Source organism: Castor canadensis, chromosome 6 (genome assembly GCF_047511655.1).
Source record: "Castor canadensis chromosome 6, mCasCan1.hap1v2, whole genome shotgun sequence".
Lineage (NCBI taxonomy): Eukaryota > Metazoa > Chordata > Mammalia > Rodentia > Castoridae > Castor > Castor canadensis.
In genome coordinates this window covers 163030781-163057743 of record NC_133391.1, presented here as the reverse complement: position 1 = coordinate 163057743, position 26963 = coordinate 163030781, and the positions used below count along the sequence as shown (strand labels likewise).

General features: G+C 40.0%; 1 protein-coding gene across 6 annotated transcripts in view; it reads right to left on the bottom strand.

The window, feature by feature from the left end:
* The window catches only part of Myo10 (myosin X), a 197615-nt gene that overhangs the window by 56181 nt on the left and 114471 nt on the right, over positions 1-26963 (bottom strand). For 3 of the 6 annotated variants that reach the window (XM_074077705.1, XM_074077707.1, XM_074077708.1), the window contains exon 1: positions 5378-5981. Coding sequence is in view for 3 of the 6 variants with exons in the window: in XM_074077708.1 (XP_073933809.1) it covers positions 5378-5454 (77 nt within the window). In the remaining 3 variants the exon portion in view is untranslated. Of the gene's footprint in view, positions 1-1539; positions 1635-5377; positions 5982-13485; positions 13567-16107; positions 16217-18958; positions 19042-19216; positions 19286-19671; positions 19765-20299; positions 20367-20467; positions 20569-20749; positions 20897-21773; positions 21893-23513; positions 23644-26963 lie in introns of those variants that run through there. The other 3 variants (XM_020179611.2, XM_074077703.1, XM_074077709.1) reach the window with 2 other exon arrangements.

The following is a 26963-nucleotide window of genomic DNA, read 5'->3' as shown; positions in this document are numbered from 1 at the left end:
CACAGGAATGGCCCATTTGCTCATGCAACAAGACTGGTTTGAGAGTCTGCCAGTTACACAGACCTATGCAGCTTCTGGGCCTTTTTGTTCCCTTGACACCTGGCCCTGAGCACTAACCCTGGAAATCTGAGTCAAATGATGTCACGACCAGGTCCAACCTGTCCTTCCACCTCCAAGCAGGCCCTCATTTCCCTAATTTGCAAGGTGCCTCTCTGATTAAGGCCTCTAAGGGCTGCCACTGTGTGCACCTGTGGTCCAATGAAAACTGGTCCCGAGTAGCATTTCAGAGTTAACACCAGGGGGAAAGAAAAGACAAAATTAGGCTAATTTTCCTTCTCCAATTCCTCAAACCACAATTAACATCAGTAACAGTGTTTTATGTTTGGCTCCCATAATCCCATGGACTTGCTTTGGCTCAGCAAAATTTGTGGGTCCTTTACTTATGTATTATAACATTATTTAAACTTATGTTGTATCCTAAGAAACTATATCAGCACATGCCTACAAGATGTCATATTCAAACCACAGTCCTTGGCTGATCAGTTTGACAGTTGAAATCTGTTATCTTTTAACAGACTCAGGAAATAGGACCTAAAACATTTGTTTTTTGGTGACTGTTTCACCCTCATAAATGTACAGGGGAGAGGAAAAGATGCTACAGTATCTTTCACAAGGCTACTTTTCTTTCAGTTCACAGAGGCCAACTTTGCATATCACAGCCTAATTCCAAAACTAAACACTATTCCCTTTTCAGTGAAGTGCTGACAAGTGAAGCGTCTGGCACACTTCAATGAGCTGTTTTATCCTTTCAGAGAGGCTGAAATTGGGGCAGCCATTCATCTGAGAGAAGGGACAGCATGGAGTCATTACATAATGGCATAAGACAGGTTGGTATAAAGCACCCCCATACATGTTCAAATTTCTAACACTATTTACTAGTAAAGGAAACAATGTATGTTTAACTTAATGACTCAAAACATCTGGAAAATGTAAAATGACACACCATTTTCTATCTTCACCATACATAAACTAGTACAATACAGGATCAAAAGCAAAGACAAGTGCTGTACTAAAATTTAACTTGTGAACAACTGCCATTTTCCTGAGAACAAATGAAGATAAAGAATAAAAACCAAGAAATGATCAGCACTGATTGACACCTGAGCCCAGTGGTTTTCAAGATGGGTCCATCTGTCAAAGCCCTGGGGGGAGGAAGACTGTGATTGCATATAGAGGGTTGACCCTACAAAGCACAGGACAGACTTCAACTGCCAAGTGCAAAGTGCCAGCAGCACCAAGGCTGGCCAACCCTGCCTTCACCTGGTAATACAGAAAAGGTGAAGCAAGAATCATCCAGGAGGAAGGAAAAGGATGGGAAATTTAATTATGAGCACATTTCAATACAAAGAGCCCCACAGCATAGAACTGGAAAGTCCAGGAAACTAGAACTGAAAAGTAGGTTAAAAAATGTAGGGGGACCATGAGGCTGAGCGTAGAGGACAGCCCAAGCCGGGAAGACTTGAGGGGTGCTGTACTCACCCAGCCGAGCTGAAGGACAGAAACCGAGGGGGAGCAGGCAAGGCAGGGCCTGAGGCCAGGCCTCCATCCAGAGCAGCCAGTCAAGAGCCCGTGTGGGGGTGGGGAGGCTGGTTTGGTTGGAAGTGCCAGGAAGGAGGGGTGGTTAGCGGTGCCCCATGCCTGGGGGTGGGGTGGGGATTAGGAAGGTAAGGCAGAAAAAAACTGCAGTAGGAAGCTTTGGGAGAAGGGTGCCCAGGACAGCGCTCATCCTGCAGCCCTAGAAATAAGAAAATGGTCCTGGATGTTTTAAAGAAATGGTGAGTGAAAAGAAGACAGCTCCAGGGGAAGGCCCAGTCACTATCCTAGTCACCCTCACTTCCTCTTTGGTTTCAACGGTTTGTATGTGTGTGTATCTCTCTCTCTTCATTACGTATACACGTGTATGTGCCAGGGCAGGCAAGAAAAACTTGAATGAAAGGACAGGATGAGAATGTCCTGCCCTGGAAAAGGCTGCAACAGTCTGAACTTGCAGCTGCACAGTATGTTAATGGCAGTTTCTTCACAGACTCTGGGATGTGTTATTAAAAAGCAATGCAAGCCACAAGATAGGTATGGCGGTGCACAGCTGTAGTCCCAGTACTTGGGAGGTTGAGGCAGGAGGATGAAGAGTTTGAGGGCAGCCTGGGCTACACTGGGAGTTCAAAGCAAACCTGGGCTACACAGTGAGAGCCCAAATAAATAATAAATAAATAAATTTAAAAATCAAGAAAAAAGAAAAAAAAAGTAGCAGAGCCAAATAATCAGTTCATTCCTCACACTGGGAAAACTCATTATTTTTAGTTGTACTTCTTTGATTATACCATTACTGAGAATGTCAGGGTTTTTTGTGTTTGTATTTCATCTTTTCCAAATTTCTTGTTAATGAGTTTTACTCATTTTTCTTTCTTTTTTGGTGGTACTGGAGTTTGAATTTAGGGCCTTGCACTTGCTAGAGAAGAGCCATACCTCCAGCCCTTTTTGCATAGCTGGGAAGAGTCTGCATGCCATTGATGCACGGATGAGACGTACAGGAATTTCAGGTGCTCAGGGATCTTGAGCCTGCTCTGAGAATGAAAGCACAGACAGATTCCAACAGCAGAGGTTGGAAAGATTTTATTTGTAGAGAAGAGAAGAGAAAGACTGCATATTCCTGTGCGTGTCATCCATGCATCACCACCACACACAGATATTGGTAGAGATGGAGTCTCACTAACTTTTTGCTGAGGCTGGCCTGCATTTGGATCTCTGCCTCCCGAATAGCTGCAATTACAGGCGTAGTCTACTGCAGATGGCCTGTTTTACTCATTTTTCTACTAAGCCACTTACCATGTTTTATAGATTCCTAAGGGCTCTTCATTTTTTAAGGCTACACATCCTTGTTCTACGTATTGCAAAAAATATTGTTTGTTCTTGGTCTTAATGACTATGTGTATGTGCATACAACAGGTCATAACAATGTAGTCTGATTTAGCAAAAAAAACTTTCAAGAACTTAAAGAAATGGTTTTTGTGTATATGGATAATACAGCAGTATTATTTACAAACACACATAAAAGGAATAGTCCATTTATAGAAAACTCACTTTAAACTAGCCACTGACAGAATATTGGTTATGAAAAAGAGCACAGGAATGGCTCACGGTATGTTAAGGGAGGGGGGAGGGTGAATGAAGATGAAGGTGAGGCCATATGGTTGATGGATTTCATATCCGTATATGTAATAGAACAATGAAACCTCTTGCAATTGCTTTAAGTGGGGTGAGGAGATGGTAGGGGCAACTTAACCAATGTACAATGTAAGCCTGTTCAGAATTGTCACAGTGAATCCTCCCTATACAACAAATACATCCTAATAAAAATAAGATATTAAAAAAAAGCAAAAAAAAAAAAAAGGGTTAAAAAATTAAGTAGATAATGATCTCAACTTAAAGAAAAAAGTATACATTCAACAAAATATAAACAGGATTTACTTGTGGTAAAATTAGGGGCAATTATAATTAAAAACATTTTCCAAAATTTTTTTATAACCAATAAATACAGCCTTCATATTCAGGTAGGTGGAAGCAAAACCCAGCAACCATTGTGCTGGTATTTTATTATTGTTTCTACTTTTTGTAGTATATTTCTGAGTGTCAGGGAAAGAGGTAGCTTGGAAGGGAACAGGGGAATCACCACCCTCCAAGTCCCCTGCTGCTCCCCCCCACCCCAAGAAGAGCACCTGAAACAGTGGAGGGAAGCTGGGAGCCAAGAGAACCATCTACAGAGCCAGAGAAAACCCAGGGAGCTTTAGACTCTGCAACCTACCCCTAAGTCCTACCCTCAGGTCTTCTACCTCAAACCCAGCCCGTTTGCTCTGGAGCCATGGAGCGAGACAATGGCTGTGGGGGATTTCTATGGCTGCTGATGGAGAATGGGCAGTCTGGAACAAAGTTGGGTGCGTGGGGGATGACCCATGAAAATGTTCACATAGGGCTTTTTAGGTTAGGAGCAACAAAAATCCCAGTCAGCTTGGGATCTAGGGAAGGCAGGAGTCAGGAAAGGCTCCAAGGAGGGAGCGGGGGTCTCCTATCCCATTGGACAATATTCAAGTAGTTCATCAGGAGGAGCCAAAGTACAGATGCAGGGCTGGAGGGCTGGCTGGCATGAGGAGGGCTGCAGCTGCCCTGACGGTGGGGAGGGGGGAGGGGTACGCGCACCTCATTTTAAAAGTTGGCACCTCTCCAGTGGGAAACAATCAGGTGTGCCCAACTGCCACCATCTTCCTGTACATATCCTTTAACCAGCCAAGCATTTGTCAGAAAGAACTATTTATCCACAAACTCGGAGAACCAAGAGATCAATGTTGTGAGTGAGAAGTAAGTAACTTACATGTCACCTTTCTCTCATAAAGGTAATAACTTTATTATTAGAGTAATTACTCTCACAGGCTAACATTCCCTTCACCCTCCCCTGACTTCCAGACATGTAGTTCAACAAAAGTAGATTTAGCTAAGGAGCTGACAGAGCCATTATCATTCATTTCTTTTAAATGTTACTCCATTTGAAAGACCACCTTCAAATTGAAAACTACTCCCCAACAGGCCCCATTTAGCAACTGAATGGACATCAACTGAAAACCCAAAGGTGCAGGTAAAGATTAACATTTCAGGCACCCTGAATTTTCTTCTTTCTAGGGGACCTCTCCCTTAGGCAAATAAGAGGATCCCCCAAAAATGTGCCTCATCAGGTTCTCTGGGCTGATTGCAAAATTCCCACAAGTGTGTGCTTGTGTGAATCCAGTGCACACACCAGTGCCTAACAGCCAACAGATGACCATTCACTCCTGCAACTCCTCCACACTTGGGTAAACTACTTTATAAATGCAATTTGAAAAGGGATGATGGCCCTCATGCAAATTTCTTTCAAGGTTTCTTGAAAGCACAAGGCTAGGAAAAGCTTCTTTAGAGTAAAAGCTTTTGGAGAGAAATATTTTAAATCCAAACAGCAGAAACCACCACCACTAACTAATTTTCCCCTTCAACCTATTCAAAACGATTTTTCCTACAAAAGGTGGCCTCCACATCAAAAATATAATGAATTATCAATGCCTTATCTGGCAAATGGATTTACCCTTCATTTTTACAAAGGATTAGTAGTTCAAACTAGTACAAACAGTCAAAGCCAGCACTCACTCATTTGTTTAGAAACTAAACACGGGGTGCTCAGAAACCCACTCTTGTATTTGATCTCTGCAGAATTTTACACTAGCTCAACCCCTACAAAGTACATGAAACTTTTAAGCAGAGCAAACAAGAGTGAAAAAACCAAACTAGCCAACCCTACCTTAGGTTTTCCTTGTCCCCCTTCAGTTTTTGTCCACTGCAAACGGCTGCATCTTTAGCAGTCCAGACTAGGATCATCTAAGCTGACAGACACAAAACCCGGCTTTCTTCAGCTTGCTGGCATCCCCAGCCTTTTATGTGGTGTCTTGGGCTGTGCTTGCTTAATTCATTCCTGATTCTGTTCAAAGGAAGCCCAGCCTCACAAGGCTGGCGTGACAGTAATTGGTGAGATACTTCTGACAATAGCAGCAAAGTATCTCACACAAACCAACAAATATGCAAGTGCATTTAAGGGTCTAAAGATTCTTGATTTGGAAAGATGATCTACTAATTTTTTTAAGTGCCCCAGGTCAAAATTGAGCAATTCAGTTGTGATCTTGGAAAATCCATTCTGAGAACAACACTCTTCCCTTGAGCGGGGATTCCTTTATGGCTATTTATCCTAGTCTTTACAGAGCAGGGTTGAATAGTTGCCATGGCAACTTTGTAAACAGGATTGAAGGGACCACTGAGGGGTTTACTGGGATTGCTTTGTTTGAGGAAAAGAATGGTTGCTTCAATGCTTCCATTACTAAAATTTCCTCAAAAGGTAAATCTGTCTTTTTATAGATCTTTTGTTATAAGACATTTTCAAAAACCGAAAGACTCCAGCAATGGGAGCTCCAATTGTAGGAGATGACCAAAGCCAACCAAGGATATTGGAGGCAATCAGAAAAACAAGAATTATTGAAAGTTATGAATGCCATTGGGCACTTTTCAGCTGGAAATGTAACCATCTCAAAACGAACTGTAAGATAACTGCATTTCTGTGCCATTCAAAGGAGCGAGCAATCTGGATAATTCTAAAAAGTTCCTGTTCCTTCCTTGCTGCTGCTGCCCTACTCATTCTTCATTTAGTTCCTCCTGTGTAGAACTAAATGAAGTCTTATCGTGTGCAATAGAAATTTTATCCTTGGTGCTTCACCCTTTGGTCAGGCAATTCTTATAATATTACTTGAAAAAATGTTCACCTCATTCTCAACAGATTCTAAAATTTGGCATCTTGATACATCATGACAATATGTATTTGTTAAAATTCAAAGAACCAGTAGAACACAGTGTGGAGCCCTAATGTAAATTCTGGACTTTGATAATGGCAATACTGGCTCATTAATCATAACAAATGTACCATACTAATGCCAAATGTTAATAAAAGGAAACTGTGTGTGTACATGTGTGTGTGTGTGTGTGTGTGGAGGGGGGGAGATAATAACGGAACTCTGTACTGTTGCTCATTTTTCTGTAAATTTTTTATGTTCTAAAAAATAAAATCTATTAATATTCAAAAACTGAAATAAAAATTCATCCTATAACAATGTCAAGACTACAGAAGAGGAGAAGGAGGAGGAGGAAGGAGGAAGAAGAGAGGAGGAGGAGGGAGGAAGAGGGAGGAGGAAGAATGAAGAAGGAGGAAAAATGAAGGAGGAGGGAGGAAGAAGGAGAAGAAGAAGAAGAAATAAGCTGAGTGTAGTAATGTGTACCTGCAATTCTAGTTCTCAGAAAGCTGAGACAGGAGGATTGTGAGTTTGAGGCCAGCATGAGTTATATAGAAAAACTTAGAAAAAGCAAAGAAACAAAAGGTTATTTATAGCAGTCTGTCAGAGGAATATGACTTAAAAGTAAACTTAAGAGGCACAATCTTAGATTCTCCTATGATTTGAAGTTAAACTTGTAAGGATAAAGAAGCCATGGCATATCCAAAATATTCCTTTGTGCAGTGGCTCAGAGCTAAGTCCTGTGTGCACAACCTCATGTGACATGCATAACCACCCTTCTGTGTAGGAGCTGTCAGAACATGAGGGTAAAGGCAGGAAATCACTCCAGGCCACATAGGGCTTAGTGACAAAAGGCCTGGGAGAAACCAAGGTGCGCACAGTTGGTCGCTTTCTGTTTCTTCCCATTGCTTTACTGGCTCCTGTACCCAGCAGCTCGGCAATCCCCTTCCCAGGCAAAAGGGCTGTGGAACAGCAGAATGGGCTGGACCCACGGCTCTGCATCTCCACAGCAGTGGTGCAAAGCCTCAGATTCCTTGGCACAGAAGATGACTGACCGGCTTCCCAAGGTGTGTAGGTAACCCAGAGGGCTGGGGGCAGAGGAGTAGTGGTAAATGGGGTCACAGGAACAGGGGCAGGATGCCACAGAAAAAAACAAGAATGAAAGCAAAAAGCCAATAAGAAAGTAAGCAAAAGCTAGGCGCTGGTGGAGTAGACCTGTAATCCTAGCTACTCAGGAGGCAGAGATCAGGAGAATAGTGCTTCAAAGCCAGCCCAGGCAAATAGTTCATGAGTCCCTATCAAAAAAACCCATCACAAAAAAGGGCTGATGGAGTGGTTTAAGGTGTAGGCCCTGAGTTCAAGCTCTGGAACCAAAATAAATAAATAAATAAATAATAAAATGAACCTGAGATAAAATTAGGCTGGGGAAGCATTTACAGGAGCAGAAAAAGGTGTTTTGATTAAGAAATCACAAGCATTTCACACACTGATAGGAACGAGATTCTGACATTTTCTCTTTAATCTTCAATGGATGGAAACCAGGAGAATGCATGGATTCGCTTTCCACTGCTGTAACAAAATACCTGAGATAAACAACTTAAAGGAGCACAGATTTATTTTAGCCCCCTGTTTCAATTCATGGTCACTCAGCTCCATTGTTTATGGGCCTGTGGTGAGACAGAGCATCATGGCGGGAGGGAGTGCATGGTGGACCAAAGCCACTCACCTCATGATGGCCAAGAAACAAACAGAGAGGAGTAGAGGCCAGGGTTCCACTGCCTCTCATTCCTTCCTCCAGGTCCCACATCTTAGAGGTCCTACCTGTTCCCAATAGCACCATCAGCTGGGGACCAGGCCTTTAGCCTGAGGATTTGGGTAGTACTTAGGATCCAATTGTGACAATGCAGAAATACAGATTTCAGTCGTTACAAGGTAGCTCTTTCCCAAAAACAGTGATGGCTTAAAAAAATAAAAAGCAATGGCTACTTTTAGACACAAAAATTAGGAGATTTTCTGTTCCCCAGGGTTATTTAGGAAGAAGGAGGGTGACACCTTCCTGGGACATTTAAAGGAGACAACTAGATCATGTTTCATTATTTCTTAATGTAAATATATTCCCATCTGGACATATCTGAAATCAGATGTCTCAGACTCAAGGTCCTCCAAGTCTGAGCAGCCAATATCACGCATCACAATGCCTGGGTGACAGTGACGTTCATCACAGCTCTTCCTACAAGCACCACAAATTATGGAATTACTACTGTCCTTTCCATTCAATCAAAACATTATACTGCAGAGCTAGGGGTGCGGCTTACTGATAGAGCGTCAGCCTAGCATGCAGGAGGCCCTGGGTTTGAGTCTATGTACTGTAAAAATCAAAACATTACACTACAGATTCATTCTTGAAATGAAATTACTGTATTTGCACAAAGGCCTGAAAACAGAGCGACAATTTGTGAAGTAACAAAGAGGGGGTGGTGATAAGAAAGCATTCCGCCCTCATGGAGTAGATGGTGATTTTGTTTCTGCAGTGATAAGACAAATAATGGTGCATTTTTACACAAGCAGAGTCCGAGATTCAGTCAAGGACATCAACAGATAAGGTTTGGACTCACCTGTAATTCTAGAAGGTTCAATCAAAATGTTAAACTCCAATGTTTAGTATTTCAGTTTAAATGATGATTAGGGGCCAGATCCACACACACCCACACTTCCTTGCATGCAGAAAACAAAGCCCCTGTGGGAAACGCTTACCCAGTATTCCTGGTTGAAGCACAACCCTCAGATGAAGTATTTGTGAACGCATCCAGGGTGTTGTGCTTGGCTGTCCCAAAAGAGCATTGACCCCTACAATATCTAAGGAGGGGTCAGGTGAGAGAGGTAAATGGGGTAAAGTAATGTGTTAGTATATCAAGATTAGTACATATTAAGAATGTCAATCCAATCCTGACCTATTGGTTTATACCTTGGGTGACTTCCAACTACACAAATCAAAAACAATCACAGGCGGAAAACAGGACAAAGATAAAGAAAGTAACTTGAATAGAACTTGCAGCAGTAAGGATTAAAGACAGGTGTTTAGCTTTGGCAAAGCTCAGTGCTCATACACCACAAGCACCCCACAATGTACCTTGTGGGCACGGTAATATTTCCTGAGCACACACAGCCGCGGTACCCTAATGACCAGGCAGGAGGTAAAGAATGGGTCGGTTCTGCAGAGAGGACTCAGGCAGGGCTTCTGTGAGTACAGAATACTTTATGTACAATATAGAATTAGGGTAGAGACCAAGGCCTAAAAGCAACATAAAGCATTGCAGAAAAAACAAACAAACAAAAACTAATGAGAAATGAGATGCCTGAGAGGATACAGAAAAAGATGCAGAAAGAACCAAATGGAACTAAAAATTCAAAGGAGGAAATGTACCACCATCATCATCATGCCTTTTAAAAGAAATGTTTGGTCTTTGTTTAAAAAGCAAAAAACAAAACAAACTAGGGAGAAAAAAGTGGCAGGCTACATCCAGGTTATACAAACAATTCTCCAGGATGAAATGTGCTAGATTCATGGAAATCAAGTTATTCTGACCAATTCTGTAGGAAGCAGCCCAGCCTCAGATTTGGTGCCTGGATCTGCAGCAGCCAGTTCTCACACGGGAGATTTCCCTGATACTTATCAGTGTGCTCTCTCCTGTAATTCTGTCCAGAACCTCCTCAGGGTTTTCTGAGGAATGTTAATAAGAGACTTTTCTGGCTAGAACTCATTTGCTAAAATACCAGGCAGGAAGAGTTCACAGGCCAAGCACGCCCTTGGGGAGAGATTCTGATGAGGCCAAGCAAGTCTGCCCTGATCCAGAAGTGTCCTGTGGTTCCCTGGGGGCACTTTTGGGCCAGCAAGTGCTACTGCCCAAGCAAATGACAAGAGAAGAAAGCTGAAAGTCCACATCACCAACTAGAAACCATACAGAGAAGTTTCCCTTTGTGAACTCCTAAGATTCTAGGCTCAGTGAATTAACAACCTCAGAGCTATCCAAAGCCAAGCAACAGCTACAGACGCCCTCCTGTCAAGAAGTGTGTTTTTTAATCTACTTCATAACCTGGCACCAGGAGGATTTCCCAACAAGGCTACTAAAGAGGTGCCTTTGATATTATTCTCAAGATTTGTGAAAGGCTATTTATAAAAAAGGAAACAGGGCACATGCTGTTAGAATTGAAGTGACAAGGATGTTCCAGCATTTTAGTTACAGCCTCCCTCTATCTACCTGCTTTTCAAACAAAACACAAAAAAGCCCTTAAATAGCAATAACAACAGTAAAAAAAACCCCAAGTAATCCAAACACCAAAGCCACAGGCTTCCCAGATATTTTAGGCTCCAATGCCCATTCTGGGGTTCAAACATTTTGCTAAAGAGAGATGGCCTGTTCTACAAGCCATGGGTTGCTTGGTCCCATTCAGTGGGTCAGCGTGTGAATCTTGCCCATGCTCCAAAAAGTACAGGAGCAGCTACCTCCAACTTTTCTAATTCCATAGCGCCTAGGCCACAGACTTCACAGCTATTATTCTTACCTCTTTTGGGTCACAGAGCAGGGAAAAAAACCCTCTAGAATCAGCTAAACCCACAATTCTCATTCTTGAATGATACACAAAACACCTACATTCACATGTATCTGAATATAATCTCCCAGATTTTCATGATGAATGACTGAAAAAGATATAAGGAGAGATGTCTCCTCCCTCCAAGCTAGGAACACACATTCCCCATCCCTGCAGGGAAGGCAAGATTTTCCCTGAGAAAATTTCTGGAAGATTCTATCATTGGACTAAAGAAATTTGTAAGAAACTCCACAGTACAGTAACAGTCCAACACTTTTAATGTAACCAAATGATGATTGAATTACAATTTGGGATTTCCATATTCTTATTAACATCTTGACACTTACAAATCACCCCTATGGTTTAGGCCTCAGACAAATCAGCTCTTGTATCAGGGCTGTCACATTCTGGGTGCCTTTAAAATGACACCGAGATATTTTTTGTACAACCCATCTCTTGGTGTGTTATTAATTAGTGTCTGCAGTAAGTCAGGAGATGCAAAGGGCCAGGAGCCAATACAAATGGAAACGTGAAGTTGAGTTGGCTGACTTTTTAAAGTGCAAAATCCAAAGTAATTGTGTACAATCAAATCTCAGCATGGAAAAAGAAACATTAAAAAGAGGTCATTTCTTCAATATTCTGGCTGCTGAAGTGTTTTCAAGCAGGCCTAATTTCAAAAGCTTTTCCAATCTGAAGGAAAATCTAACTCCATGCCATCCAAGAACAAAAACAAAAATACTGAGGATGGAGTTTTCCAAGCTGAACCTCGTATCCTTGGAGTGTTACTGCCAGGTCGTGCTCCTGTTTGGCTGACTCTAAGATGTCAGTGACTATAAAACTGCATGGCTGTGTCATAGCACGAAGCAAGAAAAGAAACTTTTCTTCTTGCTAGGAACTGTACGGTGAGTCCCAGCAACAAGACTTTAAATGGAAAAAAGCTTATTGGTTGGAAGAAAGCGATACCACATTGGATCAGTACTGTAAAAGGAGCTGTGGTAGATATCAAGCCACTATGAGACCACTGAAAACACAAAGCCCATTCACACTGTCTTAGAGAGCCCAGTGTTGTCCTGCCCGTGGTCGTTCTAGAATGTGTCGTTCTAGAATGTGAGTCAGCTTCCATGACATCTTGTTCTAAATGGAGAGGGATGTCCTAGCCATTAATTTCCCACATTGTGTCAGAAAAAAACCCTACACCATGTATCATTTATGTTGCCATTTTCTGAGATAATCTAAAACTTTTTCATAGAAGTTTGGAAAACAGAATGATGAGCTAAACTTGAAACCAGAGTTTTGAACCCAATGCCCAAACTCCTGAGATTCCATATGTCAGGTCCGGCCATCCGCCCCCAAATACCAAATGAAAAGCCATGGTGAAGGCTAAAGAAAGCAGTGTGAGCACCTTTCACAAACTTTTTTAATTACCAGAATGTTATACAGTAAGTCATTATAAATCTTCTATATAAAACCAGTCTTGGCCGCTTTATGTCATAAAATACCAACCTCTCGCCTTCACGCCTCATAAGGTAACAAAATGAACAGGTTTACTGTAGCAATATCCAGAGCCTATATCTGTGAACTACAGATGAGGAATTAACATGATATTGTCAAAAGCAACAATTAAAACAATGCAAAAAGTAAAATAAAGCAAGAGAAAATAACCCACATCTCACAGAAAAAAGTTCAGATTAGAATTTAGTGTAATTCTTAGAAAGATGGCATTTGATGCTGCAACATAAGAGACCTTTTAAGGGCTGGCAGAGTGGCTCAAGTGGTAGAGCGCCTGCCTAGCAAGTGTGAGGCCCCAAGTTCAAACCCCAGTACTGCTTAAAAAAAAGAAAGAAAGAGAGCATTCAAAACTACTGTTTTGTGAGGCTGTTTGCCAAATCAAAATTCATTCAATAACCACACTTTAAGGCAAGTTATCCATCTAGCTTTGAATTCAGCAACTACATATAATTAATTCTCTACATATCTTAAAAAGAAAGTTTTTCAACTAAAGTTGTTTTTAACTGAGTTATGAAAAAAATCAGAAGTCCTAGACATTAAAACTTCACTGAAGTACTTAAATCCAGCACTTCTTAGGTTGTAATCTTATCTAGTCATGTTCAACAATGTTAAGGAAGAGAGGAAGAAGAAATCAAGCACAACAAAAACACACCAAATTATTTTTTTTCAAAGTAGGTACACTACACAGGGGAGCTGGACCCAAAAATTTCAAAGTAAAGGCTAACGAGGAACACGAAAGCCTCACAATGTTTCCTTTTCAAATTGATTTCCTTAAAGCCTAACGGCTCATTCAAACACAGACCAACAGGCTCACAGGACAAAGCGGAATGTCTCATTTAATGTCTGGTTATAATAACATCATATCCATTTCTAACCATCTCTAATGAAAGGACTTTGGAGAAACCAAATCTGCGAGCAGCCACCCCAGGAGGTTGTCCTTGAGGAGACTTCAGTCTGTCCCCATCATCAATCTTACCTTCTGTGTGTTTGGCTTGATACAGCGAACAAAGAAAGGATTAGAGGAGCTTAGCGTTGCCATTAAGGAATGCAGGGAGTCCTACCAGACAGAAAAGAGTGTATGTTGATTTAGTCTCTTCTGTCATTCTTTAAATTTCTTAGCACTTATTATTGGAAACAAGAGTAAGAAACAAAACAATATAAATCATAGGAATAACAGAGTTTCTCATATTTAATCATGTCATTCTAACATAAAGCAAAAGATATTACAATTCACTTGAAATTGAAATTATTCCATAATATATAAAATTCATTTATTACTTCCTTGGAAACAGTACCATTTAAAAACATAAACACTGTCAACAAACAAAAAACAACCTTGGGATATTTCACCGTTTGTCCAGAAACACCAAGCATATCTACTTTTTCACTGTAGTGACTCCCACAAACTCACTATTTCAGGTAAGTCACAGGTCTCTGAGCTGTGATCCTTCACTCTTACCTTCAGGTCGCCAGCTCTACAGACTTTACATCAACCAACACTGCATGCTTCTGTTTCTCAAGCTGCTTTGTTATGGAGAATTTTTCACATTTACCAGATCGACAGAAGGGTATCACAAGTCCTCAATGGCAGCTCATCGCTAACCTCATGTCATCTGTCCCTGTCTCCATGTGACTACCCCTTGTAGAATGCCAGACCCCAGACAGACTTCCTCATGTTCCATCAGCTGATATTTTAGTATGAATTACTAAAGGCCAAACACATTAAGACACTATGTAAACCCAGTTTCATCACACCTAAAAAGACTTAACATGAGTTCCTTAAGTTAATGAACTTAACACTTAAATTAATGTTAAAATGTAGATCAATCTGACGTTTCTTATTTAAAATTTGCTCTATGGTCTCAACCTTCATAATTTTTAAGTGATTTGTTCTTCTGCACCTGATTGAAATGACTCAAGCATGGTAGCCGGATGACGCATCTTTTACCTCTTTTAATTTATTGGTTCTCCCTGAAACTTTCTTTTTTTTCTTCTTACAATTTTGCTGTTGAAGAGAATTGGATTGTCTACAGCAAAACTACACTGATTAATGACTGTTCTGCTAAGAAAGCTTGAAGATTTCTCAGAAGAAAAAAACATCCTGGCATTCTTGGTTCTTCATATTCTGAACCAATTTATATTTTCATAAGACATCTCGTCCTGCTAGCCCCTGTCTAGGGGGAAGGCTTAATCCCTCTCTGGACTTTTCTGTCCTTGTCTCACCTGGAAGCCACCTACTCTTCTCCATTTCCTACAGTCCTCATCCAATTTAAGGCCCTAACATCCATAAAACCTTCTAAGACCATTCCAGGCAAAACCAACCTCCTTGGGGGTGAAAACAAACAAACAAACAAAAAAACCCACCAAATATCATACTGGTAGGGTAAGAACCTGGGTTTTAGCTTCAGTCCTCCACGGGGTTGAATGGCTCTCCAGTTCCCTAAACTTCAGTTTCCTTATCTATAAAGTGGGGGCAATGACATGTACTCAAGATGTATGCAGAGTGGATGGCCCAATGACTGGCACATATAAATATTTAATAAATGATGCCTGTCATTACTGAATCTTATCTGGGTCGAACCTGCTTTTCATTCTGCACCACCCAGCACCGTCAGCCATACCACCTCCAGCTGCAGTGCACATGGGACCTCAACATCAGATCCTGGGCATTGCAATCGAGTACGAGGTGGCCTCACAGAGGGCCAACTTAATAAGTGGCTGCTGACTGGTGCAACTCACATCCCTTCCACATAAGGACTTTTCACTTGAGGGGAAAACAGAATCAAGTGAGGGCAGCGGTCTTCATGCTGTCCCTCTAAATGATATGAAATGCTCACATATTTAAATGTAAATATGATTGCTCCTTATTTTACTTGAATTCTGGACATGTGTACAAGGTAACTTCAATCTTATTTACATATAAACTTGGTCACTACTCCTAGTTATGATACGGTAAAACTATCTGGAAGAAACACCAACATCCAGACTTGGGAAGAAATACATCCAATTTTCACATGAGCTTCTAAGTATAAATAATAACCCAGTATGTCAAAATAAACCTTAAGAAGAGATGTAATTTAGAAAGATTAAAATAGCTGTGTGTGCATGTGTGTGTGTGTGTGTATTTGGGGATCAAACCCAGGGTCTCCTCCCACTTGAGACACACCCACAGCCCCCTCCACCTTTTTTCTTTTTTTGAGATAAGATCTCCCTAATTTTTCCCCTGGTGGCCTTGAACTCACAATATTCCTGTCTCTGCCTCTGAGTAGCTTTGATTCTAGGCACTATCTTTTATTTAATAAAACACTACATGTTTTCATCTGCCTAGGGAAAAATGTGTGTTTGCATATATGTATGTGTGTGCAATATACAATATGTCATAACATAAATTATATACATTTTTGGGGGTGCTGGGGATTGAACCCAGGTCCTTACACATCTAAGCACATCTCTACCACTGAGCTATGACCCCAACTCCAAAACTGTATTATTTCTAAAGCACTGTTTTAAAAACAAAGTTAAATATTCTCAACTCCTCTTCTTAGTTCCTAGGATCACAGGAATGATGGACAAACGCAAGCCAGGAGTGGAAACTAACCTTGAATTGTGAGCTGACTGTGGGTCGTCGGTGCTTGCTCCCACATTTCAACGTGTCCTGGTTGTTGCGGCTTGAGACGTGTTCAAAGAGGTCATAAATGAAGTCAAACCTGTGTGAAGGAGGAGCAGAATCGTGAGGTGCACACACCTGATTATTAGGTACTGGATTACTGTAATTATAGTGCATATTCCTGCTGATAATGGAAAATAGTACACTGAGGCCTGGGATACCTCAAACAGCTTCCAAAGAGTTCAGACCAACTATTGCTAGAGAGCTTTAGGCACTAGAGAAATGTGCCAGTCTTTAGAGCACAAGCCACCCTGAAAGAGAAGTGGCCTGGAAGACAGTGACCAGGGTGGCAGGCCACTGAGAAGTACTGCTTTCTAAAGCACCACTTGAGCCTCTGCTACTTTGGCTTCCTTGCCTGTAGAAGCTTGCCACAGTCACCCCTCAAGATCTACAAGGGATTGCTTCAGGACTCTCAATCACACTGAAATCCAATGTGCTTCAGGCCCTTATGTAAAATGGTGTAGTGTTTGCATAGAACCTATGCACCTCCTCCCACACCCCTCAAATCTTCTCCATATGCTATGTAAACAGCTGTTACAAAGTGTATTGTTAGGGAATGATGACAAGAAAAAAGCCTATAAATGTCCAGCACAGATGCAATTTTTTACCCCAAATTTTCAAGGTTGATTGAATCTTGGGAAGCAGAACTCACGAATAAAGAGAGCTCATTGTATCTGGTTTCTGATCTCCAGCATTGTAAAGATCTGACCAGTTAACTGATGGGGAAATGCCAGTGAGAGGCACTTTTTCCTCTGGAGGGAGGAAAACCTGCCCTCACCCCTTCCTAGCTGTGTCCCATGGGTAGGACGTTCCACCTCTCTCCCTCTAGGCTTGTTTTTGCTTTTCTTCTCTTTTGTGGGATTGAAGTCATGGCCTTACACTTGAGTCATACCCCAGCCTTTTTCCCTTTAGTATATTTTCTAGATTAGGTCTTTCATTTTGCCCTATCCAGCCTCCAACGAATATCCTCCTATCTGTCTCATAAATAGCTGGAACTACAGGTGTGCCCTACCACATTTGGTGGCTTCAATTTTTTCATCTGGAAAAATGGGAGTAAATTTAGAATTTGTCCTCTAATGTGGAGGCAAGAATGAAATGAGAATATGTGTATAAAAGGCTGAGAGCATGATTCTAAGCACACAGTAAGAGCTGATGTTAGTTGTTATTGTTAGTACTATCAAAAAGTTCTATAAAATCAGGGCTGGGGGAGGGGCTCAAATGGTAGACTGCCTACCTAGCAGTTCAAAAGGTCTTGAGTTCAAATGCTGTACTGCCCCCCGCCCCCCTCGGCAAATTCTATGAAATCCATTGCCACTAGAAACAAAGTAAAGATTTTCCAATAACCTTGGATCTTCCTTGCGTGGAAGATATTATGGGCTATGAAGCTGGGGGTGGGGGAGAGTTGGGTGGCTTTACTGTCACCAGGAAAGGGAGGGAAGACAGACATCTGCATCACCCAAGGTGGCAACATTAGCACTTTCCTGGGACACTTCTTGCTTTGTAATCCTCACTCTCTTACGTTCTCTGTGTTTAGACCTCTTCGAGAAAAGCCTGGGTTCCATGAAAGAGTCAAAGATAAAAGAGAACAGGACCATCAAGCAGCCAAGCCTTCCATTTGCAAAGGGAAACCTAGGGTTGAAACATTTCCTCATTCCATCACAGAACCCCTTAACACCAGCATACGGGCATTCCAGGAACCCCCATCCTGCAGGTCTCCAGGCCTGTGACTGCTCCATTACAACAAACTGCTTCTACTTAAAATTAATACAGGATACTGATTTACATGTATCACTTTAAACCTAACAACTTAAAACTGCTTTGACAGAATATATGCTGGGGTATTTTTAAAGCATCTTTTATTTTTTATAGGCCTGAAAATGAAAATAGCTTACAATCTTATAAATAGTAAATCTTCACACAGAAGAGTTAAAATAAGCTTAAAGATCTTTAAGCTGATACTTTAGCCTGGCTCCCTTCCCTCAATTCATTGCTAGCTAAGTGACAGGATGGCCACCTGGTATTTATATCTCAAAAAGTATTACAGCTTTTTTAACAACTGTGCTACTTCCTTCCTTAGATATTAAAAGTTTATTTCTGTATAGGTTCTTGCTAGATCCCACAACTCATGAAAAGCTTTTAGAAGAGGACTTTTTTCCAAACCTTTCTCTTTTACGAAGTCTCCTAACAATATGAAGCTTCCTGGTTTACTATATACAAACAGCAAAACTAGTCATTAAACATAATTTTGGCTGGAGTAACATAACACTTGGTTAGTTTCTTGACTAACAAGAGACATACATGGAGTGGCTCAAGTGGTAGAACACCTGTCTAGAGAGCTTAAGGCCCTGAGTTCAAACCCTAGTACAGCCTCCCCACTCCCATCTCCCCAGAAAAGGGACATACAGATTCTATAAAATTAAGACTGAAATTAACACATAGGAGTAAGAAAGCAGGTCAGACTGGTTAAGATCTTAGGTTCTTGAGCCAAGCAGACCTACAGCTTCCTGGTTTCCACTTGAGGGATCATAGCCAGCCCAAGCTTCAGTTTTCTCATCTGCATAACAAGATTAATAAGAGTACCTAACGCATGGGTTAGGTACTCTTATTTCTATTTCAGCACCCCATTTTTGTTATTGTCTCTCGAGTCATTTTATTGATGAAATATTGAAAAAAATCTTAAATCAAGTACTTCCATAATGATAATCTGCCCTACATCCATGAACGAAATGCATGTGACCAAATTTCAATTTGCTATCTAATTACTTCACAGAAACCAACATACCGGCTTTCCCTTAGCAGGTTCAGAAGGTCATCTCTGAAGGTGTCTCTGTTCTTCTCCAATATGCCTCGGACATCATACTGTACCTAGTTTTAAAAAATATAAGCAAAAGGTGAATTGGTCGGCAGAAAACTTTCAGGTCATAGCAAGTTCTTTAAAAGCTATACTCATGAAAAGGAATCATTTCAATAAATTTATGACTGGTTTCTGAAACTACTACTTTCGCTGAACATCAAATGGGCAAGTATAACAAGGAATTACCTCTCCAGCATAGTGTTTCACTCCAAAATTGTTGACCGCAACTCTGGGCTTCACGTAAAAGTGGTTATTCTAATAAGAAATACAAACACTAGTTCACTCACTAATTTTCTTTGACTTTTAAAGAAAACGCAGACAGTAAAAACAATGGCAATCCTTGTCATGTATCTTCAGAGTTTTAGGACACAGCAAAGGATATACTCAAAACCATCTGAGTCTCAACTGTTATTATAGCAACTCAGAATTTTCCAGTCCTCAATTCATGAAATAAATAGGCATATTCTGCCCAGTAGTCCCCAAGTCTAACCTTATTTAATGCGGATCTAGTAAGGGGAGAAGGGCTTCGATTTGAAAAACAACATTAGAAACAGGAGACACACTTGGGCTAATAGCACTGAACAGCTTGTCTACAGATGCACTGCTTAGACCTAAGTAAGAATTGGCAGGTTTGGACGTACCGCGTGTTGGTTGTGTAACTTCTCCAGCAAGGTGTTGTCTGTGGCTTGGGGAAAATGGCTTTCTTCATTGATAAGAGCAAGGAGGCCAAGCTTCTATAGGACAGAGAAAAAGTCTGAATGAATTAAGTGTTGAATGTCTTATCTTTCAAACTACTTTCAGAGCTCCATTCCTCTCCATTCTCTATGGAGTCAGTAGTTAAAAGAAAAAGCATGGTAATTTTTGGATTGAAAAATTCAGAATGATACGCCATAAAAAAAACAATAGATTTAAACTCGATAAATCTCTTTCAATATGGAATCCACTGCAATTTTATGGACATAACTTTCTCAAGTGGCAGATCTTCTATTGGCGAGGCTGACAAAGCTTTGCTGCTGACTTAAAATCTAAGTAAAGCCAATTCACACCCTGTTGATTCTAAAATATTGTCTTCAGTGAGACAATAGGTTTGAAGCAGCCAAGTATTTAAATTCAACCATGAACATTTACATTTGTGCTTCCAAATGGCCCATTGTGTTCTAAACATTCACGTCTTTGATGTGCATGTTTGCGCAAGCTATTTGGTTCCCATAAATAGGAATCAGCCCGGCTGGACACCCCTGGGCCTGTAACCATTCAGCAATCCATTACCTTCTCGATCAAGTCTAGACATTCTCCATTGTCTATCCAGTCAATGTTTTCCCACACGAGTCCTTCTCTGCAGAAAGGATCAAAGGGCCAAGTGAAATCCAAGTGTAGTTTTAAACTAAATCAGCTGATTAAAAACAGACTTTGACATGGGATCCTTCGAGTGCTTACCTGCTATATTCTAGTTGTTCTAAAGAAAAAATATGCTTATTGAAGTATTCCTGAAGTTTCTCATTTGCATAGTTGATATTGAACTGCTCAAAGTGGTTAACCTAAGAGGGGACCACATGCAATAAATACCTTTAGTGCCTTCCACTACTACACACAAAAGCAAAACAAAAAGATGAAAGAAAGTATCTCCAGAGAAAAATATCAAGGCCTATTTCGAGAGATTTGTTTAACTGGGCTGAAAATCAGACAAGAATTCACACATCCCACTCTTTGGAAGCCTACCTCAAAGTTTTCAAATCCAAAGATGTCAAGGATGCCAATAGATTTGAAATCATCTTTGCCCTTGATCCTGCTGTTGATCTTCTTGATCACCCACTCAAAGCAGCGTGCATAAAGTGCCATGGCCAAGGAGTCTCTGCTATCCATTGCCTGTGAGAAAGGAGACCTTGGGCAACCCCGGCAGGCAAGTCCCACTTGTTGCACACATACACTACAATGGGGAGGGACCTAACATTGAGGAAAATACAGATATCTAAAAAAAGGATAAACTCACTTAACTTGATAGTAAGACTCACCAACTCCTGTCAATAACAGGTTTCCAAACTCAACTCTATATGTCTGGTTAGGTAGAAGAATCTGAATCTAGGTATCTCAGAACAAATTATAACAGGCCTAAGACATAAAAACCTCAGTTTTTAAGGAATCATCTTCTCATTTCCTACTTTGAACAGAGAAACATTTTTCTTCCAGTTAACATTTTTATTTATCTAGTAAGAAGCATATTAGTAGGGCTAGCATATATATAAATTGGCTCAAGGCAGTAGCAATGGCAAAAATGAGTAACATTCTATTGTACTGTCTTCATGTGTAGTAATAACAACAAATTATTATGGCTAACATTTATTTAGGACTTACTCAGAAATAGACATTAAATACTTAGCATATATTTGTTATTTTTATCTCTGTAAGAATTCTGTGACTTGGGTTTGATAATTATCCTTGACTTACAGAAGAGGGAAGGTAGGCACAAATTTCCCAAGAACAGACAGTAGTAAGTGGGAGGATCAAGACTCAAACTCAGGTGATCTGCCTTAGACACAATCTACTTATAAATACCCTTACACTGTCTCTTAGGAAACAATTCATAAGCTTAGTCTATTTTCAAAACTTGGATGTCTTCTACATTTTGACTAAGAGCCAAAGTCATTTAAATGGTTCACTGGAGTTACTTATGCAAATCAAAGCCTTGGATCTGAAATCCCAGGAGTGACAATTAAGACAAGTTTTGATGGCAGAGCGAGTATACCTGCTGAACGCTGAGAGGCGTGAGGATCTCTTCTCCCCTGAGGAACATTGATCTTTGGGTCAGAGCATCCGTGAGCTGTGCTGGGTCTAGCCCAAGTAACTCTGCAGACCTGCCCAAAGCTGAAAGCAAAAAATAAGACACAGGTGGCGACCCATAGCCCCCCAAACAAACCAGCCACTGGACCTCAAATGGGTTCAAATCTGACTACACACAGCATCATAAAGCAGGATTCATTCTCTAATCCCTCAGGCAGAACTAACAGATCCCAGTGCTTGGGCAAAGTGCTGGCTGGCCATCATCAAATTCCTGAAGAGGCTGGTGACCATTTTCATAGGGAAAATTAAGATGTTATTTGCTTTTCACTCTCATTTTCTCACCAGCATAGAGAAGAGTTTTTAAAAGTTCACAGGATATGAGGCATCTCAAACTGAATGCAGAAGCAGACATGAGACTCTAGCTCTCCTTTATTTTGTTAGACATTAAAGAAATTTACAAAACAGTATCACAAAGCAACTCTTCTCACCAACTTCTTCTGTTTGAGAAAACAGCCTTTTAAATAAAAATGTATTTATTTTTATAGGTCATGGGTTTATTACCATTAGCTTTAAGTGACTTAAAAATATTTTAAATCAGGGGCTGACAAGAGTGGCTCAAGTGGTACAGTACCTGCATAGCAAGTGTGAGGCTCCGAGTTCAAACACTAGTCCTGTCCCTCCCCTTCCTCCCAAAAAATCCCCCCTAAATCCCTCAGTTTTAATTTCTAATGCAGTACACATACACAGATATAACCCACATAGGCAAAAGCTCTTTAGGGTCCTATGATTTTCTAAAATGTTGAGAGGAACTGGGTGGTATCAAACATTTGAGAACTACTGACCTATAGACTGATCTATCTACCACCATTTTGACTCTGAAGTCATCCAATTTCCAACCTCGTGACTACATCTATGCTTCTATCAGAAAAATTTTCAAAATGTATAAATTACATATTAAACAAACCACTCCAGGAAGATGACAATTGATGCAAATATGTGACTGAACTCATTTTATGTTGACAACAGACCTTGAAGGAATCTACAGAAGTGAAGTCACTAGAGCTGAGGGGAAATATAACAGGAAACAGCTTGTGGCAGAGCTGAGTTATGAACCCAGCATTCAGGTTTGGAAAACTAGTAGTTTTTTGATTTCTTCACTGTAGAGGATTGAACCTAGGGCCTTCTACAGGCTAGGAAAACCCCCTACCACTGAGTCATACCCCAGAAAACTGATAGTCTTAACTGTTTCACTACACCGTACTGGTGAAAACCATGGTAAAGCACGACAGCACATGACTTACCATCCTTTCCTGTATCAAGCCTTCATTGCTCATATCCCTACTCATTTGGCTCATTTTCCATTTTTGGGAAAGAACAAGATCACGGACACCATCCCAATTCATTAACAACTTTTTGTATGCTTTGGCTCTTTACTAGCAATCCCTCACATCAGATAACAGTTAAAATTCTATAGCTCTTGAGCTGTGAACGTAGCTCAGTGGTAGAAAGTGTACTTTAACAAGTGCAAGACCTGGGTTCTATCCCAAGCACCAACAAAAACCTCCTAAAACAAAACAAAACAACAACAGTAATAACCATAACTGTTTTATTCTAGGGATCAGAGAATTTTTTCTGTCAAAGGCCAATTAGGTTTAATTTTCCCCAAGGAAGGGAAGAATTGGCAGACAGCCAGGCATCATCTTACCTGTTTTGAAGGAAACCTGTGCCCCACCAGCAGTGATAAATTCTATGTTGCCAAGATGTAGTATACCAGCAAGCAACCTCAAAATTTCCCGAACTTCCTCCTTGCTGAACTGCATTACTTCCATTGCCGTCTAGAAGAAAATGTATTGAATTTTATGGTGGTCTTTAAAGCATGTTCAGGAATGGATAAAATTATTAGACGTTGTTCTAAAGCAAGAAAACAGGCTATAGATGGAAAACACTCACTTTTACAATGATACACATAAAGAAGAGAAGTAAAGAATTGCAGAATGCTCAGAGAGAATACAATATACATCTGCCTTACATTTAAGCGTTCTGTTTACACTACCTAAGAATTCATTTCAGGATGGGAAAGTGGGTATGCTTCACATGACTTGCCCCACGTGTAATCTTTGGGGCCTTGTCCTAATGGTTAAACATGACAAAGAGCCAAACAGCGGAATAAAGTTCTCTATCAGAAACTCAAAAGATTTGAAACTTTTTCCTTCTATAGTGGATATTGATGGAAAAGCTGAATAGACTGGGGCCTGCTTCCCTAGACATTCATCATAGCTCTATTTTTAACATTTCTAAAGCATTTAAGATCGTATCTTGGCCTCAGGATAGTAACTGGAAGTCAACATAATTCTGTTTGGGGACAAATAAACAAGCACTTACAGGACTTTGTTACCACCAACAAGTACCTAAACAACTTTTACCAGGTGTTTTCTGACTCATCTAAGATTCATTCATTTAGGAGCCACACTCTTGAGAGGAAAAGGCTATTTAAAAAGAGAAAGAGAAACTCTCTCTCTCTCTCTCTCTCTCTCACACACATACATGGAGAGAACAGCTGGCACTGCTGATGAAAATGCCCTGCACAAATAGGACTTGGACGCATACAATGAGCACAGGAGACAGGAAAGAAGGAAACCATGCACAATTTGGAAGCAATAGAAATTGCAAAAGGAAACAACTGGTTCTCAACTGTGAAAAGTTTAATTTCTTTACAGGGAATAAGCAATAAAGCCAGACAGAAAGAGAAAACAATGGCAAAAGAAACAGAATTTAAAGTTCTCCTGAAAAATACTTGAGCAACAAAAAATAAAATAGGCATTGCTCAAAGGAGAAAATGCAAATCCACAATACTGTTGCCCTTCCTAGAAACCAAACGTGTGAATTAAAGTGAATCTGTGATCATCTCTATGACTAGCAAGAAGTTTCTGAAAGCTAGACGTAAAGATTGGTGAGATGGGGACATTTAGACACTGGTTCCTGGTACTATAAATTAGTTAAATCTCTTTGGAGAACAACAGGATTATGTGGCATGACTGCACTGGGTCACATTTGTACATAATCTTACAATGTTAGTATCTGGGGATAAAACAAAGAAAAGGTTTAGAGAGGTTAAATAACTTTCCCTGGGTTGCACAACCAACCAAGATTCAAAGTCAGGCTCAATCTAAAGACTTCTCTTTATTATCTACCCATTTTGATTACTTTCTAAGGGCATAAAAAGAAAAAATATATATATAGCTTAAGTAACCCTACAAAAATTCCAATGCTGGAAATTTGTTTCAAAGAAAATTTCAGCAGAAAAGAGAACTTTTTTTTTTTTTTAAGGTGGTGGTACTGGAGGATTGAATTTGTGCCCTGTGCTTGCTTGGCAGGTGCTCTACCACTTGAGCCACTCCATCAATCCTAAATTTAATTTTTATGTTTATTTTTTGACAGTACTGGTGTTTGAACTCAGGGCCTTACACTTGGTAGGCAGGCACTATACCACTTGAGCAATATCTCCAGCCCAAGACAACCTTCACAAAATACCCACTACAGAGATTATTGTAAAGACCTTAACCACAATTGCAGAAGGAAAAAAATTCTAATTATCCTACATTTAGACAAGCTGAAATAGTAAACAAACTTACAACAGGAAGCAGACAGTATTGTTTTTACAGGAAATTATAAACATTATACAAAAACAATTATATTTATAACTTAATATAAAATGTAAAAATAAAATTTTTGTGTAGTGAGGGGGATTAAACCCAAAGCAAGCACTTTCCCACCAAACTATATCCCCAGCCCCTAAAATTTAATTTTTTACAGCTATAATTATTTTTAAAATTCAGGCTGCAAAGGACATTTACAAAATTGAAAACAGTTGCATAGTTTCTCTTAGGGCTAACTCTTCATTAGTAGTTGATAGGCTTGTGAACATTAGATTCTATCTTATGTTCTTTCACGTCTTTTGACATGTTGGCAATACTGGCAATATTTTTACAACAAAATCAGACTCTGAATGGGGAAGTGGATACACAGCCATTGTCTATTCAATGGAAAACCAATACCAGAAATGGAACAAATAGTTCCATTTGATGTGGATGACTGGAGGAAGCTAGACACAGGAGACTGCATACCATGCTTCTCTGACATGGAACTGCACAGAAGACAAACGTATTGTAGTGTAACTGAAATCAGGACATTGGTTTTCTAGAGGCAGGTGTGCAGTGGGCACAGAATAACTTTGGGGGACAGAACTATCCTTTAGCTTGATCCTGGTTATGTGTACATGGGTGTGTAAATACAAAATTTATCAAAACCTGTATTTTTACGTGGAAGCATTTATTATATTTTATTATAAGTATATAATAGCTCAATAACATTAAAATAAATTAAAAGACCATGAATTACTTAATCAAAGGTGGGCTGATTCTCATTTCATAGGTACAAACAAATTGTTGCAAAGAAGTACTTTGTCAAGCACTTATCAATTTAAAAAAGCCTGTAGGAAAATAATTATTCTAAATTTGACATATATCAGTGATTTAGGCTAAAGGTTAAAGCAAAGAAATAAGTAATAATTTCTTGTTCTCAAGACTTTTTAAACAATGTTAAAGACCAAGTCAGATACTAATAAAATAGTTATAAAGTACCTATGTTGTTTTTCTTTGATTAGCTTTCTTCACATATAACATAATATACTCAAAAGTAGTTTTAAAGATTTTCTAAGCCAATCTTACAATGATCACAGAAATAAAAGTCTTTGCTAAGTCACCTACATGGACTTACATAATACTAAAAGGAAATAAGATTGTTAAAAAATAAGTACACAGGGTTGGAGGTATGGATCAAGCAGTAGATCGCCTGCCCAGGGAACATGAAACCCTGTGTTCAAGCCCCAGTACTTACAAAATAAAACCTCAAAAAATATACAGTAGCAGAAAGGTCCTATCAATGAAAAAATCAACACATTCCTGATTTTAAAAAGTCTTGTTTAAGTTCTTAAGATACATACAAAGGCTGCATATGGAGATATGAGATGAAATGGGACAAAATTAATATGCTTACTATATTAATAAATTTGACTGCTTTCAAGTCTAACTCTAAGTGATTAATTAGGAGTACAGTGATAAGTGGTAATTTCATTAAACATGGGGTAATTTAATGT